At 39.3% G+C, this 18,517-nt stretch overlaps 1 protein-coding gene across 1 annotated transcript; it reads right to left on the bottom strand.

Annotated features, from left to right (window-relative positions):
- Positions 1 to 240: 240 nt before the first annotated feature.
- cavin2b (caveolae associated protein 2b) lies at positions 241 to 14,230 on the bottom strand. Its single transcript, XM_054623522.1, has 6 exons — positions 13,844 to 14,230; positions 12,088 to 12,228; positions 11,506 to 11,607; positions 3,228 to 3,494; positions 2,968 to 3,120; positions 241 to 2,363 (listed from the first exon to the last, which is right to left on the bottom strand). The coding sequence occupies exons 1-6, from the start codon at positions 14,105 to 14,107 to the stop codon at positions 1,995 to 1,997; spliced, it is 1,296 nt and encodes a 431-aa protein (XP_054479497.1). The 5' UTR covers positions 14,108 to 14,230; the 3' UTR covers positions 241 to 1,994.
- Between the last annotated feature and the right edge of the window lie 4,287 nt (positions 14,231 to 18,517).

Genomic DNA, 18,517 nt, shown 5'->3' with positions numbered 1-18,517 from the left:
AACCATTTTAAAGGTTCTTTAAAGAACCATTCAGAGCACAGTTTGTTATTAATAATAATATTATAATAAATATAATGATAATATTGGTCATGGTGATAACAATACAAAGACATAGACACATGAATTAATATAAATGCAAAAAAGAAGAAAATAAAACACACACATATATATATAAATAAAATTAAATATATATATATATATATATATAAAATAAAATAAATGAGAGCCAGGAAACAAAAATGTGGTATCACAGATTTTATTGATTATAAAGTTCAGGTGATCTCACACACCTGATGGATGATTGACAGTCCGACAAGTCAAACAGGGAAAGTTCTTTGGCAGCAGAAAGGTTCTATATATGTAAAAAAACAACAACAAACAAACAAAAAACTGTGACTTCAAACCTGAAAACAACAAAAAGAACAAATAGTCTGATTTTAACACTGTTTATATAAAGAGTCGCTTACTCAATATATATATATATATATATATATATATATATATATATATATATATATATATATATATATATATATATACTTAGTATTTAACTGAGTATAAATATATATACTGAGTATTTACCTCTGAGTCTTTAACACTCCTTTTACACAATGAGTCTAAAGCTCAGTAGACATAAATCGATTGTGTCACAAATCAAACTGTTTGATCAGGTCTGCTGATCAGTGTTTCTGTTACAGTTATCAATACTTTTGTGTAGTTAATAAGCAGATCAATAATAAACAGGCTGGTTATTATTCAGTGTAGATATCAATACATATACTCAGGAGAACGTTACTTGAGAGGAATCTTGAGAAAAAGCTGGGGGGAACTGTGAAAGAACCTCAGTGGAAATGTGAGGGAACCTTAGAGGGGAACCCAAGTGGAATGTTAAAGGAACCTTGTTGAACTCCGGGGTAAACTTTGTGAAACATTAGAGAAACTTGAGAATAACCCAGGGGAAATTTAGGGGAATATTTGAGGAACCTTGCAGGAACCTGGGGGGAACCTTGGTGACACTTTGAAAGAACCTATGGGGATCTTAGGAGAATATTTGAGGAACCTTGCAGGATCCTGGGGGAACCTTCGTGACACTTTGAAAGAAACTAGGGGGATCTTAGGGGAATATTAGAGGAACCTTGGAAGAACCCCGTCGGAACCTAGGTGCAACATAAGAGAAACTTCAAAAGAACATAGGGGGAACTTAGGAGAATATAAGGGGAACCTTATAGAAACCCTGGTGGAACCTTCGTGCAACATTAGAGAAACTTTAGAAGAACCTAGGGGGCTCTTTATAATATTAGAGGAACCTTGGATGAACAGAAAACAAATTATTTTTTCGAACTCTGGTGTTACCTTTGTCACCCATAGGAGAACCTTAGAGGTACTTTGGTGAAAACAGGTATCCATTAAGAAATGTTAGGGCAACCTTTGAGGAACCTTGAGTAAATGGGAAACAGTAGTAGAACCTAAGAGGAACCTCAAAGCAAGGATAATATTACAATTCATAGAACATTAGAGGAACATTTGTGTTTTTATGGTTCTGTTCAGCACCATGTTCTCTGTGTTCCTTGGGTTCTGTGTGCTCGTTAATGTTATTGATTAGCTGATTGTTAGTTATGGTGTTTTTAAATCAATGAAAACAAGAATAAGAATAAAAAGAAACTAAACTTTGACGAGCAGAAAACAAGGTTCTCCAAATGGAGTTGTTTTAATTTCATTTAAATTTCATTTAAAACGTAAATCTAAAAATCAGAAAACACACTTTTCACCATGAAAAGTTAAAATGTTGGAGTTACGTAGTTTTCAGGTTCACATGTGAGGACTTTAAATATCAACACAAAGATCAGATGTCGGGAATTGAACCTGTGTACGTGGAGCTTTATCAATAAAAGAACATCCATCAATAAACGTCTGTACGGTTTAAAGGAACAGTCCAACATTACAGAGAGAGGAACCTCACTAAATGTTGAACTGCTCCTTTACAGTCAGAGTGTTTATGGTTCCTCCTGTTTCTCCTCCTGAGGCAGCGTGGAGGACAGAGCGTACTCCTCACCGACTCCCTCTGAACCCACCGACAGATCCGCCTCCACACCTCCCTTCTCCTCCTCCGCCTCCTCCTCCTCCTCCTTCTCCTCCTCTTTTATCTTCTCCTCCTCCTCCTCCTCCTCCTCCTCTTCTTTAATCTCCTCCCCCTCCTCTTTCTCCCCCTGCTCATCCGGAGCCAGCTGGGCGTGGACCTCGGTGAAGGGAACCTCCTGGTCGGTTCCATCCAGCGGAGAGAGCTGGACATCGGCCTCAACGAAGACGGACTCGTCCACCTGGAGAGAGACGTCGGGGGGCTGAGAGTCGGAGCTGCTGCGAGGCTGAGAACACAGAGAACCAGAGGTCACAAGACAGAACCCTATGGATCTTCAAGAGAACTGTGTGTGACCCTCAGCAAAACCATATGGACCCGCTGTGTGGACTACAGAGAACCTTTAGGGACCTGGTGTGAGGACTAGAGAGAACCTTCAGGGACCTGGTGTGAGGACCAGAGAAAACCTTTAGGGATCTGGTGTGAGGACTAGAGAGAACCTTCAGCGACCTGGTGTGAGGACTAAAGAGAACCTTTAGGGATCTGGTGTAAGGACTAGAGAGAACCTTCAGGGACCTGGTGTGAGGACTAAAGAGTACCTTTATGGATCTGGTGTGAGGACTAGAGAGAACCTTCAGCGACCTGGTGTGAGTACTAGAGTGAACCTTCAGGGTCCTGGTGTGAGGACTAGAGAGAACCTTTATAGACCTGGTGTCAAACCTTGAGGATTGATCAAGGACACTTTGGGGAAACTATGGGTACTTTTGGACAAGGTTAGGAGGAACTCAGGGGGAACCATAGAGGAATGTTAGAGGAACCTTGGGGTAACATCAGTCTGAGAAGGACTTAATGGAACCTGGTGTATGGGAGGGGGGGGAGCCTTCAGAGAGTACCTTCCTGATGCTGAAGGTCAGAGGTGAAACCTTCAGGCTGGAGGTTTTCTTCTTGATCTTCTCTCGTTGTTCCTGAGAAACAATCTTTGTTCCGATCTTCGTCATCTTCTTCTCGATGTTCTGCCTGGAGAACGCCTTCTTCAGACTGTCGACCTTCAGAGAGAGAGACTATTATTATTACACCTGTACACTATTACACCTGTGTGTCTGACTGAACTCCTGTCGGTCTAACTGAACACCCACCTGTCTGTGGTTCTTACCTTCTTCAGACTGGAATGTTTCAGTTTCTCGGCTCTGGACTTCTCCATGTTCTCCAGGTCTTGAGGCCACATCTCCTCCTCCTCTAGCTCCGCCTCCAGCCCGACGTCCTCGTCAGATGATAGGTCGATGGTGTGAAGCCCGCCCTCCTGGGAACGGTTGCCATCAGCGATGCCCGCCAACGATTCATCACCTTCTTCCAAAATCTCATCACGAGGGAACGGAGGAGGATCCTTAACGTAAACACTGGAGGGGATCTCGTTCTCCTCCTGAAGAAGAGAAGAGAAAATATTCAAGGAACCTTACAAATGTTTAGGGATTCTTTGTAGAACCTCAGCATAAACTTAAAGGAGCTTCATTAGAACCCTTTCTTTACAGTAATCTCAAGGGAACCTGAGAGAAACTTTGGGGGAACCGTAGGAGATTGTTAGGTGAACGGCGGGGAAATATGGGGGTTTAGAGAACATAAGAGGTTCCTAGCAAAACCCATACAAAAAAAGTTAGGGAGCCATAGTGGAACCTTAAAGGAACCCTGGTGGAATCTTGGGGTAGGTATAATGGAATCTGTGGTATATTTTCAGGTCTTGCACAATACAGCGAAGGACCTAAGTGTTTTTGTCTTACATAGGGTGCAGGAAGCAGATGGACAGGATACCAGGGGCCAAATGTGATTAAGTGTGTATAATGACGGAGCCACATACATTATCTTGACTTTCCCCCCCAAATGTGATTAACTTGTACCCTATATAATGAGGTGTAAGAGCTCGAAAGTCAGGGAACTCACAGATTCGACTCGAGACCTCCGGGCGCTCTAGACGTCCGTCATGACATGTGTTGCTTGTTTGTAATAAACTTTATTATACCAGCAAGAACAGTGTCCGCGGAGCATCCTTTCTCATCACTTCAACAGCACTGTCGCATGAAAGATACGACAAATTTGGCGTCACGAACAGGATCGGAGGTGGCCTCGCGGTTTTCTGCTACAACTTCACATACGGTGAGCTCACCCGATTGAATGCTGGTCATGAATTGGGGCTGTTATGTGGAGTTGTTTGGTCACACCGTAAATTAAGAACCTTCTTGTTATGGACACGTCCTGTTGATTTGATGTTTAAAGTGAGGCTCCGTGCTAAATTAAATGTAAAAAGGGGGAAGATAAAAAGTGAAGAAAAGAAGTATGAGAAATACAAGGAATAGTTTAGAATAGCTTCATGGTAACGATAAGGTGTGCTAAACAGTATCGTGCAAGATTAATTGAAGAGGGGCCCTCAACTTCTTAACGGTAAGACACATGCATATTAGCCACTGCGTAACGATGGCTCTGACATAGTCCGGAATTAAGTTAGAAAGACAAAATTGGGGAAACCTGGATCCAGGTAATTTGAATAAATAAATGTAAAAAGTGATAAGGAAATAAGGAAATAAGGAAATAAAGGAAATAAAGGAAAGGATCATATGATTGAGCCGCAAATCGGATAGGATAGAGCCCTCAAGAGTAGGAGCATGTAGTACGGGCCGAATAAAACCTGGAATGACATCTTATGGTCAGTTTAATAACTGGAGAGTGTAGAATCACAATTCGATTGACTGTTCCCACTCTGACATTTGTTGACGAACGGTGTCTGATGCAGCCTCTCATCGAAATCTACATCTCAGAGGTAGCATAAATTTTATAAAAAATAAGGAAATAGCGGCAATAAGCATGCTGTATGAATGAAGGGATCTAAAGCTGTGTGAAGAGAATGAGCGTGTGTGTTTGCTTTGGGATGAGAAGAGAGGGGGAGAATGGGTGTGCGTAGGAGTGCTGCATGTGTGTGTGTGAAACTTGGCTGCTGATGTGTTCCAACTGTGTGCCATAAAATGCATAGGAAGAGAATAGATGTGTTAAAGTTAAAAGAAAGAAAAAACACATTATGATTGAATAAACATGCATAGGTGGTGATTTGAGAACGGGACATTTAATAATTTGTGAGGATAGATATGTGGCCCGATGTATTGTATAAAACTATGAGCTTCTTTTGAGAAGACATAATGAATTGAATAAAGTATTGTATAAAACTATGAGCTTCTTTTGAGAAGACATAATGAATTGAATAAAGTATTGTGTAAAACTATGAGCTTCTTTTGAGAAGACATAATGAATTGAATAAAGTATTGTATAAAACTATGAGCTAAGACGTAGACATAATGAATTGAATAAGGTAAGGTGTAAAACTATGAGCTTCTTTTGAGAAGACGTAATGAATTGAATAAGGTAAGGTGTAAAACTATGAGCTTCTTTTTAGAAGACGTAATGAATTGAACGAGTTAGTAAATAAAACATGAGCTCTTCTTAAAAGGGACGTAATATAATAAATAAGCTGTTAAATGCACAATGAACTTCGTTTAAGAAGGGTAGCATTTGAAACCCCCCCTCACTCGTCTAAAAAAAAAAAAAAAAAAAAAAAAAAGGGCGTTCGGTGACACTTTCTTGGGAGTTACAGAGAATTCCTTTGCCGTTTGAACTGTTTGGTCCAGTTGGTGTTCACTAAATGCTACAATGTTTAGGTGAATGAGAATTGAGACGGGAGGCAAGGCAGCGGGCCGGCACATCACGGAGTGTGGCTTGCTGACGTCCACGGGGAGGCTTCCGTTTCAATCTACTAAAGGCCGGTACAAATTTATCCACAGACTCTTTAGCAAAAACAAAACCTGCATTTTCCATATTTGTATGTGTTCTCAGTCGTAGGTAATATTGATGGTACACATATAAACCTGCTTTCATTTATAAGCCTAAGAGGATGTTGACCTGCTCCTATACACATGAAAGAATACATGCTCTAGGCAGTTAGGAGAAATAAATAAATAGAAAACTTGGCAACTGATTGACTAGTTAATGCATTTAATTAATTAGTGGCATATGATTGTTTGGTCTAACCTCTGCTGACAATTACAGACGTCCATTTTTGTTATTGTGCGTGGTTTGTTCTGATCTGTGCTGTGGTGGACATTCAATATGGTGTCTGTTTGACGATTTGAGCTGAATATTGGGTAATTGGATAATTGGTTAATTGGGTAATTGGGTTTAAAAAAAAAAAAAAGGGGGGAAGTAATCTAAATAGCCTTGAGTAGTTTTAATTTTAGCAATTACTTCTTAAAGTACAATAACGAAACATAAGGAAGCCGTTATAATGGGGAAAAATAACACTAAAAATCCAAAAGTAATCACTCCTGTTGATATAGTACAGAAGAATAATCCTTTAATTAGAGGCATCGCAAATATTGCAAAAATATCGGAAAAATGGCACAAACGCTGGCCTGAAATTGACCAACCATGGCCAGTGGAGGGGACTCTTAACCCAGAGGTAATTAAAATAATGCTGGTACTTGTATCCACATACAAGGCAGAGCAAAAGAAGGGAAAAAAGGGGAGAAAACGACTTTTTAAGGCGGGTGTTTTAAGGATAACACAGGATCCCCAGAGCAACACGCCTTTGTTGCCGATAAAGAAGCCAGATAATTCATATCGCCTGACACATGATTTAAGAGCAGTCAATGAAGTGGTGGTTGATTTTCCAGCAGAAGTGCCGGATCCACATACTAGCCCAACTTCCGCCAAATGCGACACATTTCACAGTGTTAGATTTATGTGGTGCGTTTTTCAGTGTTCCACTTAGTAGGGAAAGCCAAAGCTTATTTGGGTTCACGTACAACGGACAATCTTATGAGTATGAGAGACTGCCACAAGGGTTCAAACATAGTCCTCACATTTTCAACAAAATAGTGAAAGACGATTTGGAGGGGATAGAGCAGGTATTAAATAGCAATGTAATTCAATACGTGGACGACATCATCATTTGTTCACCAGATGAGGAGACATGTCATAAGGACTCAATTAAATTGCTACAAATACTGGCAGAGAGGGGTCACAAGGCCTCTCTGAAGAAACTGCAGTATTGTCAGGAGAAGGTAACTTATTTGGGTCAAACAATAACGCAGGGACACAGAAGCATCTCTGATAGTCACGTGGAGGCTATTCGCAAGGCTCCAAAACCCAGAACAGTCCGAGAGATGATGACATTTCTTGGTATTGCAGGATATTCTTCAGCATGGGTTGAGGATTATGCTAGCTTGACGGGGCCTTTGAGAGCTATGATTAAAAGTACTGGGAATGCTAAGCTACACTGTAATCTGTCCTGGACACACGATGGCCTTTTGGCATTTGAAACGACAAAAAGAAGTTGCAAGAGGCTCCGGCGCTAGCAATTCCAGACTACTCTAAGAATTTTGTGTTATATGTATCGACTTCTACTGGGGGTAAACATGCATGTGCAGTTCTTTGTCAACCAACGGGTACGGGGACGAGTCCTCAACCCATTTCATATTACTCCACGGCTTATTCAGAAGTGGAGCTAGGGTTACCACTGTGTTACAGAGCTATGGTGGGAGTTTCGCTAATGTACAATAAAGCATCATCTGTAACAATGGGTTATCCAGTGACAATTCTTACACATCATAGTCTCAGAAATCTTTTGAATTATGGTAAGAACAACTTGACTATGTCTAGGCTCAGAGACTATCATAGGCTCTTAGAGCAGGAAGATGTTACCCTAGCAAGGTGTGTTACAGTAAATCCAGCTGAGAATTTGCCAACTCCAGAAGATGGTGAGCCACACGATTGTGTTCAAGAAGCAGAGAAATACTCTAGGCTTAGATCAGATTTACAAGCTCTCCCATTGCATGTGGTGGACCTGGAGTATTGGACTGATGGGTCTTGTTATCGTGTGGGCGATAAATTAAGTGCTGGCTATGCGGTAGTAAAAGCCCAAGGAACTGGATTTGCAGTTGAGAAGGCTGAAGGGATACCACAGCCTGCATCGGCACGTGAAGGTTCCTTTGGGTTTCCTTTGGAGAATGTAAGGGGAACATTAGTGGAGAACATTAGTGGAACCTTATGGGAATATTAGGGGGAACATTTTGATAGTCATAGAAAAATGTCAGAGGGACTGAGAGGAACTTTGTCTGTTTTTCTCCCAAAGAAAAACAGTAAAGAATGTGAACATACTTTTGTCCGTGTAGTAGTTTCCTGTTTCTATTGTTCCGTCTTGGAGTATTTTTACACATACTTTTGTCCGTGTAGTAGTTTCCTGTTTCTATTGTTCTGTCTTGGAGTATTTTTACACATACTTTTGTCCGTGTAGTAGTTTCCAGTTTGTGTAAAAACACTTTAAGACAGAACAGCATACAAACGGGAGGATGAAGACCAGGAGGGCAGAGCTGAAAGTCTCCACAGAGAGTGAAAGGGTTAAAGGGCTGACAGGCGGCCTCACCCACTGAGCCCATTCTCACTGAGGAATTCTGGGTATTTTAGGGAGGAATGTTTAGTGCCAGTGAAACAGGACAGAAAACACACACATGATAATCACACTGATGTTGCAGTAAAGACCAGCTGGTTAGAAAACATGACCACCGTATACAGTACACAGAGTTGTACTCTCATGTACTACAGTATTTATTTACCTCTAGTCACCTATAATAACCTGTTATTACCATTAATAACCATAATAATAACCTTAGTTGTGGCAGTTAGCTGTCAGCTCTCTAACGGATCGAGTCACTGGCTTCGTTATAACTCACTTTGTTGTAACCATGACAACCACATCACATGATGACGGATCACTCAGAACTCTGTCTCTGTTCCTGCTGCAGCTGACGACCAAATAAGGCCATCGACTGAAAATTAACAACAGACAAAGAGAGAGCTGGAGAACCATACTGTCTGAGGAGAACTTTGGTGTCTGAGGAAAACCATACTGTTTGTAGAGAATGTAACTGTCTGTAGAGAACCATACTGTTGGTAGAGAACCTTACTGTCTGTACTGTCTGTAGAGAGCTTTACTGTCTGTAGAGAACATTACATTACATTACAGTCATTTAGCAGAGGCTTTTCTCCAAAGCGACTTACAGTCAGTAGTATGTTACATATCATTCACCCATTCACACACTGATGACAGGCTACCATCAAGGTGCCACCATCAGACTCTAACTAACATTCATCATCCAGTCCACACCGATGGCCTTCAGGAGCAACTTGGGGTTAAGTGTCTTGCCCAAGGACACATCGACTGCCGAAGCCGGGTATCGAACCACCGACCCTCTGATTGGAGAACTACCTTGCTCTCCACTACGCCACAGCCGCCCCAACCACACTATATGTGGAGAACCATACTGTCCGAGGAAAACCATACTGTTTGTAGAGAATGTAACTGTCTGTAGAGAACCATACTGTTGGTAGAGAACCTTACTGTCTGTACTGTCTGTAGAGAGCTTTACTGTCTGTAGAGAACCACACTATATGTGGAGAACCATACTGTCTGAGGAAAACTTTACTATCTGTTGAGAACTAATGTCTGTGGGGAACTTAACTGTCTAAGCAGAACTTATTTGTGGAGAACTATGCTATCTTAGAAGAACTTATTTGTGGGGAACCATACTGTCTAAGAAGAACTTTACAGATGAAGAGAGAACTTGAGTATTGGAGAACTTAAAGCTCTGAGTTCCTCTTTTACTCACGTTTTGAATCATCTGATTTCTCTGAGAACATTTCTATGTGGAGGGACTCTCTTGTCCCTCACAATGACATTGTGATAGCCCAGGAACTAGTAACAACTCTGTTTAAGAGAGTAAATATGATGAAAGCTGCTGGCCCTGATGCTGTTTGCGGACGCACACTGCGTTACTGTGCTGACCAGCTCAGTGTGGTATTTACTCCACTCTTTAATATGTGTGCTAAGAAAGGCCAGATACCTCAGATATGGAAGAGCTCCACTATAATACCAGTAGCGAAATCAAAAAATCCCAAAGAGCTAAAAGACTTCAGACCAGTAGCACTTACATCCTTAGTAATGAAAATTTTTGAAAAAATTATTAAGGATGAAATCATGTCCCTGGTCAGTGGTAAACTTGACCCATTGCAGTTTGCATATCAAACTGGGAAAGGTGTAGATGATGCAAAACTCTTCCTTTTAGACACAATGTATAAACATTTAGAAAAGCCTGGATCTCATGCTAGATTGTTATTTGCAGACTTTTCTTCTGCTTTCAATAAGATGCAGCCACATATTTTAATTGAGAGACTAGCTGCTGAGTTTGAGTTACCCCATCAGATACTGTTGTTGCTTTTAAACTTCTTAACAGACAGAACTCAGAGGGTCTCTGTAAATGGACACTTGTCCCAGGCCATTACATCGAATACTGGTTCACCTCAAGGGTGCGTACTCTCACCCCTGTTGTTCATTTTGTACACAGATAGCTGTAGGTCCTCTCAACAGGGAAGTTATCTAGCTAAATTCTCAGACGACACTGCGTTGCTGTCCCTTTTCCAAGGTCCACATTGCAGCCATGGCCTTGCTTTGACATCGTTTGTTAATTGGTGTGATAACAACTTCTTAGATCTAAATGTAGAAAAAACAAAGGAGCTAGTCATAGATTTTAGGAAAGTGAAGGGAGCGCTCAAACCAAGTGTCATCCATGGGGAGGAAGTCCAACTTGTAGACACCTACAAATATCTAGGCACAGTATTTGATAACCAGCTTAAATTTCATCCAAATACTGAGGTACTTGTTAAAAAGGGACAACAAAGAGTTCACCTGTTGAGAATGCTGAACTCTTTCAGTGTCTCTAAAGTTATTTTGAGAATTTTTTACCAATCTTTCATTGAGAGTCTTTTAACTTTTTCATTCATATGCTGGACTAAAAGTCTGTCAGTGAAGGACATGAATAGTTTAAATAAAATTGTGAAGATCTGCTCTAAGATCACTGGCATCCAGCTCAAGAGCATAAGTTCATTGTGGAACAAACAAGCAGTCCAGAAAGCTAAATGCATTATCAGTCAGCCTGACCATGTCCTCAGTAAAGAATTTAAACTAATGCCTTCAGGGCGGCGCTACTGTTCAATCAGGACAAGAACAATGAGGTACTCCCACTCTTTTATCCCTGCAACCATCAGGTTACTAAATGATGACAAAAGTCAGGAGTAGGTGGAGAGCACACCAGTGTTGCTGGGTGTTTCCGGGGGCAGGGTGGTTGTTACTGACGGGTTGAAATGAATTGTGAGTTAAATGTGTGTGTTGGACTGCCTTTGATATATGTTTTTGTCTATCTCCTATTGCTATTTATTGTATTTATTTTATTAAGTAATTTATTATGTGAGACGGGAAACTGTGAACGAAATTGCCCATTTTGGGATAAATAAAGTTTTTCTAATCTAATCTAATCTAACTGATCCTTCATCACACTCACCTGGAAGATGAGAACCTTGAAGTTGTTCCTGCTGATCAGGTGAGCATGGTTGGCCTCCAGCTTCTTCACCTGGACACCCTGACGCTCCATCTTATCACGAACCTTCAGGAACAGGTGAAGATATATTAAGATACAGGTGATATATATTAGGAAACAGGTGATATATATTTTAAGAGACAGAGGTGGTATATTTAAACATAGGTGTGGTATATTAAGGTACAGGTGATATATATGTAGATACAGGTGTAGTATATTTTAACATAGTTGTGGTATATGTAGATACAGGTGATGTTAATGTAGATACAGGTGTAGTATACTTTAATATATGTAGATACAGGTGATGTATATGTAGATACAGATGTAGTATATTTAGATGCAGGTGATATATATGTAGATACAGGTGTAGTATATTTTAATATATTTGGAAACAGGTGATGTATATGTAGATACAGATGTAGTATATTTTAATATATTTAGATACAGGTGATATATATGTAGATACAGGTGTAGTATATTTTAACATAGGTGTGGTATATTTAGACACAGGTGATATATATGTAGATACAGGTGTGGTATATTAACCTCCTTCATGGTGACGGACAGTTTGCGGCTCTTGTCCAGCAGTTTGCTGACAGTGTTGGAGGTGTGACTGTGGCTCTTGGACAGTTTGGTCATATCAGCCTGGATCCCTCTGACCACGCCCTCCATCTCCACCTGATGCACCTGAAACACAACCGACCAATGACCAAAGCTTTAGCATGAATCACCTGGAGAGCTAACGTTAGCTAATGCTAGCTAATGTTAGCTCGCCAGGAGAATCATCCCTGATCCCAGGACTAAACTTTCTGCTGCATCATATTTTGGTAGTTCAGTAACGGCTTCATGCTAAAAACCTCTCGTGGTTGAAGTGACTCTCACTTCCTCAGAACACCTTTTATTACCAATTTTTTCTGCCATTGACCTCTCACTGTTAACCGGGCCTCGTCGGTAGGGGCCACTGGTGCATCTCTGAACCCGGTTGTATTGGATGATGGGTTTGGCTAACCGCTAACTGCTAACAGGACTACCTAGCATAGACATGCCAACACTAGCTACTGATGTGCCAATGTATTATGCTAATGTTAGCTCCACTAACGTCTTAGTATCACACTAACACAATGTTTAACGAGCTCCAGATCCACCAAACCAGCCTGAACATGAACCCCAGACAACAGGAAGTAGTTTCAGCTTTGTTTTATAGTTAAAATGCAGCTAAAGGTCAAAGTTATGAAACCATGTCTGTTCTAAATTAGTTCTCCGTCAGCTGAAGCTTCTTGATATGAGAAACCTGTCAAGAATCTACAGTCACAGCAGAGTGGAACATCTGGAAACCAGCTCGTGTGACATCTGAACCAGAATCAGATCTTTGGATGCAAAACGTTCATAAAAGGAGCCGAAAGACAGAAAGAAGCTGAGATCAGAGAGGAACGTTAAAGAGAGAATCAAGGAGATGATTCTGGAACATCTTGTTTCCATGACAACAGTTACATCAACAGTTTCTTTAATGGAGTTTGGTCTGGAGGATTCCCTGAAACATCTGGATGAACTTTACTGAACACGTCTCTACTGTTTCTTTATTTAAATGAAGAGAACCCTCTACCAGCCGTCTATACTGGAGTTAGTTCTGGTTCCTGTACTGCACTTAGTACTACTGTTAGTACTGGAGTTTGGAGCAGAGCTAGTCCTGGTTAGTCCTGTTTAGGACTGATTAGTCCTGATTAGTCCTGATTAGTCCTGAATAGTCCTGGTTAGTCCTGTTTAGTCCTGGTTACTCCTTGGTAGTCCTGTTTAGTCCTGGTTGGTCCTGTTTAGTCCTGGTTGGTCCTGGTTAGTCCTGTTTAGTCCTGGTTACTCCTTGTTAGTCCTGCTTAGTCCTGGTTAGTCCTTGTTAGTCCTGTTTAGTCCTGGTTAGTCCTGTTTAGTCCTGGTTGGTCCTGGTTAGTCCTGTTTAGTCCTGGTTACTCCTTCTTAGTCCTGCTTAGTCCTGGTTAGTCCTTGTTAGTCCTGTTTAGTCCTGGTTAGTCCTGTTTAGTCCTGGTTGGTCCTGTTTAGTCCTGGTTGGTCCTGGTTAGTCCTGATCAATCCTGATAAGTCCTGGTTAGTCCTGTTTAGTCCTGATTAATCCTGTTTAGTCCTGGTTAGTCCTGTTTAGTCCTGATAAGTCCTGGTTAGTCCTGATAAGTCCTGGTTAGTCCTGGTTGGTCCTGGTTAGTCCTTGTTGGTCCTGGTGTCTGTGGTGCCTGTACTGGATCCCCACAGTCAGACCTGGTCTCAAGGTGTGGCCCCGCCCCTGGCTCACCTCCATCTTGTTCTGGTTCTCCTGCACGGCGTCCAGCATGTTGACCAGTTTGTCCAGCAGCGTGAGAACCGTGATGGCGTTTACGGGACCCTGACTCAGCGTCTCGGGGTCAAATCCTGCCAGGGCGGATAAGGGAGAGACCTGGTCCTGGTCCTGCTGGTCCTGCTGGTCCTGCTGGTCCTGCTGGTTTTGCTGGTCCTGCTGGTCATGGTTCTGAGGGGGGACCAGTAGGTCCTGGCTCTGGTGGGTCTCGGTGGTCACCATGACGACTCTGTCCTCACTCGTCAGAAAGAAACGACTCAGAGTCAAAATCAGAACTCAAGAGAGTCCACAAAGTTTTTCCTCTGCAGAAAAACTCTGAGCTCCACCTCTGTGTGTGTGTGTGTGTGTGTGTGTGTGTGTGTGTGTGTGTGTGTGTGTGTGTGTGTGTGTGTGTGTGTGTGTGTGTGTGTGTGTGTGCACTCTGATTGGTTGGCTCAGAGGAAAACTTTCCATGTATCCTCCCCACTGAGGAACTGAGGAAGCGTCCACACCTTTAACTCCTTCACTGCCTCATGAAGAGACTTTTAATGTGAAGGGTCTCACTTTTATTCTTTTAAAGGAAATCACATGTAATTAATAAAAGACACTGATTATAAAAACCCTACACATAACAAAGAGTATTTTAAAACTTATATCTAATTAAAGACAATAAATACATAAAGATATATTTTTAACATTCAATAGAAAATAACATTTATAAAAACAAACATAAATAAAATATTACAGAAAATAAACAGAAGATCTGTCAGTAAATAAATTAAGATTAAAGGACCTGAATGGGTTAAATCTCTCTCTCTCTCTCTCTCTCTCTCTCTCTCTCTCTCTCTCTCTCTCTCTCTCTCTCTCTCTCTCTCTCTCTGCAGAGTTCAGCCTGAAGCTCAGTGTCTCTCTACCACACCCAGAAGGGAGGAGGGGCTGTTACCATGACAACGGGTCCGGTCTGTGTTTGTTGTGTGTGTGTGTGTGAGAGAGAGAGAGAGAGAGAGAGAGAGAGAGAGAGACACTGTCAGTCTACCTCCCTCTCTCTCTCTCTCTTTGTGTGGTAGTCTCTCGTCCGGAGTCAGACTCCATTCACTTTATCCTGAATTTAACGGGAACAGAAACATTCAAACACTTTACGTTTGTTTGTTTGTTTGTTTGTTTGTTTGTTTGTTTGTTTGTTTGTTTGTGTTTGTTTGGTTGTTTGTTTGTTTGGTTGTTTGTTTGTTTGTTTGTTTGTTTGTTTGTTTGGTTGTTTGTTTGTTTGTTTGTTTGTTTGTTTGTTTGTTTGTTTGTTTGTTTGTTTGTTTGTTTGTTTGGTTGGTTGTTTGTTTGTTTGTTTGTTTGTTTGTTTGTTTGTTTGTTTGTTTGTTTGTTTGTTTGTTTGTTTGTTTGTTTGGTTGTTTGGTTGTTTGTTTGGTTGTTTGGTTGTTTGTTTGTTTGTTTGTTTGTTAGAAGAAGAGTTGAGGTATTTCAGCTCACAGGAGGAGAGAGGAAGCTAGGAAGCTAGGGAGCTTGGAAGTGAGGGAGCATGAAGTCTTGGTGTCCTCAGGTTTGTTGTTCTCGTAGTTCAGGATTCACAGGAACAACAAAGTAAACTATATGTTCTCATATGTTCTCATATGTTCTCATATGTTCTCATATGTTCTCCTGTTGTGTCAGACGATGAAGAACCTTTTGGATTCAGGTTCCACTGGGCTGTTCAGGATCTAGGAAGAATGTTATAGACCCTAAACCTGCAGAACCAGAACCAGGTCATACTTATCTGGGATGACTCTGAGTTTATATATATACATATATATATATGTATATATGTATATATATGTATATATATATATCTATATATATATACATATATATATATAAAACGTTTGTTATATTGATCTAGAACAGAGAACACAGAACCGTTCTGCAGCAGGTCAGAGAACAACAAGGTGGAAACAGGAAGAGGAGCTCACATCATGGAATTCATTCAAACACAATACACTCATTACTCTTTAGTGTGTGTGTGTGTGTGTGTGTGTGTGTGTGTGTGTGTGTGTGTGTGTGTGTGTGTGTGTGTGTGTGTGTGTTGTTGTACTTCCTTAACTGTATTAGAGAATGTCAGGAATTCAGCAGATCAGTCCTCATGTGTTTAACCTCCTGAAACGTCTAACTGTGTCAGTACTAGTATAGTATCAGTACTAGTATAGTATCAGTACTAGTATAGCATAGTATCAGTACTAGTATAGTATCAGTACTAGTATAGTATAGTATAGTATCAGTACTAGTATAGTATAGTATAGTATCAGTACTAGTATAGTATCAGTACTAGTATAGTATAGTATCAGTACTAGTATAGTATAGTATCAGTACTAGTATAGTATCAGTACTAGTATAGTATAGTATAGTATGTATACAATAGTTTAGTATAGTATGGTAAATGGTATATGGTAAATATATGGTATTTGGTATTTGGTATATGGTATATGGTATATGGTATATGCTATTTGGTATTTGGTATATGGTATATGGTATTTGGTATATGGTATATGGTATATGGTATATGGTATATGGTATATGGTATATGGTATATGGTATATGGTATTTGGTATTTGGTATATGGTATTTGGTATATGGTATTTGGTATATGGTATATGGTATATGGTAATTGGTATATAGTATATGGTATATGGTATATGGTATTTGGTATATGGTATATGGTATTTGGTATATGGTATATGGTATATGGTATATGGTATTTGGTATTTGGTATTTGGTATATGGTATATGGTATATGGTATATGGTATATGGTATTTGGTATTTGGTATATGGTATATGGTATATGGTATATGGTATATGCTATTTGGTATTTGGTATATGGTATATGGTATTTGGTATATGGTATATGTTATATGGTATATGGTATTTGGTATTTGGTATTTGGTATATGGTATATGGTATATGGTATATGGTATATGGTATATGGTATTTGGTATATGGTATATGGTATATGGTATTTGGTATATGGTAAATGGTATTTGGAATATGGTATATGGCATTTGGTATATGGTATTGGTATATGGTATTTGGTATATGGTATATGGTATTTGGTATATGGTATATGGTATATGGTATTTGGTATATAGTATATGGTATATGGTATTTGGTATATGGTATATGGTATATGGTATTTGGTATATGGTATATGGTATATGGTATATGGTATATAGTATATGGTATATGGTATATGGTATATGGTATATGGTATTTGGTATATGGTATATGGTATATGGTATTTGGTATATGGTATATGGTATTTGGTATATGGTATATGGTATTTGGTATATGGTATTTGGTATATGGTATATGGTATATGGTATATGGTATATGGTATATGGTATATGGTATATGTTATTTGGTATATGTTATTTGGTATTTGGTATATGGTATATGGTATATGGTATATGGTATATGGTATATTGGTATTTGGTATATGGTATTTGGTATATGGTATTTGGTATTTGGTATATGGTATATGGTATTTGGTATATGGTATATGGTATATGGTATTTGGTATATGGTATATGGTATATGGTATATGGTATTTGGTATATGGTATATGGTATTTGGTATATGGTATATGGTATATGGTATATGGTATATGGTATATGGTATATTTTGGTATATGGTATATGGTATATGGTATTTGGTATATGGTATATAGTATATGGTATATGGTATATGGTATTTGGTATATGGTATTTGGTATATGGTATATGGTATGGTATATGGTATTTGGTATATGGTATATGGTATATGGTATATGGTATTTGGTATATGGTATTTGGTATATGGTATATGGTATATGGGATATGGTATATGGTATTTGGTATATGGTATTTGGTATATGGTATTTGGTATTTGGTATATGGTATATGGTATATGGTATATGGTATATGGTATATGGTATTTGGTATATGGCATTTGGTATATGGTATTTGGTATTTGGTATATGGTATATGGTATATGGTATATGGTATTTGGTATTTGTATATGGTATTTGGTATTTGGTATATGGTATATAGTATATGGTATATGGTATATGGTATATGGTATATGGTATATGGTATATGGTATATGGTATATGGTATATGGTATTTGGTATATGGTATTTATGGTATTTGGTATATGGTATATGGTATATGGTATTTGGAATATGGTATATGGTATATGGTATATGGTATATGGTATTTGGTATATGGTATATGGTATATGGTATGGTATATGGTATTTGGTATATGGTATTTGGTATATGGTATATGGTATATGGTATTTGGTATATGGTATTTGGTATATGGTATTTGGTATATGGTATATGGTATTTGGTATATGGTATATGGTATTTGGTATATGGTATATGGTATATGGTATTTGGGAAATGGTATATGGTATATGGTATATGGTATTTGGTATATGGTATATAGTATATGGTATATGGTATATGGTATATGGTATATGGTATATGGTATATGGTATATGGTATATTGGTATATGGTATTTGGTATATGGTATATGGTATATGGTATTTGGTATATGGTATATGGTATATGGTATTTGGTATATGGTATTTGGTATATGGTATATGGTATATGGTATATGGTATTTGGTAT

The sequence above is a fragment of the Anoplopoma fimbria genome, chromosome 22 (genome assembly GCF_027596085.1).
Source record: "Anoplopoma fimbria isolate UVic2021 breed Golden Eagle Sablefish chromosome 22, Afim_UVic_2022, whole genome shotgun sequence".
NCBI lineage: Eukaryota > Metazoa > Chordata > Actinopteri > Perciformes > Anoplopomatidae > Anoplopoma > Anoplopoma fimbria.
Note: the sequence above shows the minus strand (reverse complement) of the source record. Positions and strands in the feature narration are given on the sequence as shown.

Bases quoted from the DNA above. Each gene is read 5' to 3' on its own strand.
- cavin2b (XM_054623522.1), bottom strand. From the start codon at position 14,107: ATGGTGACCACCGAGACCCACCAGAGCCAGGACCTACTGGTCCCCCCT. The intron at 11,608-12,087 runs GTTAATATACCA...CTGTTCCTGAAG, and splicing joins TGTCCGTCACCATGAAGGAG to GTTCGTGATAAGATGGAGCG. The intron at 3,495-11,505 runs GTGAGTGTGATG...TCTCTTCTTCAG, and splicing joins TCAAGGTTCTCATCTTCCAG to GAGGAGAACGAGATCCCCTC.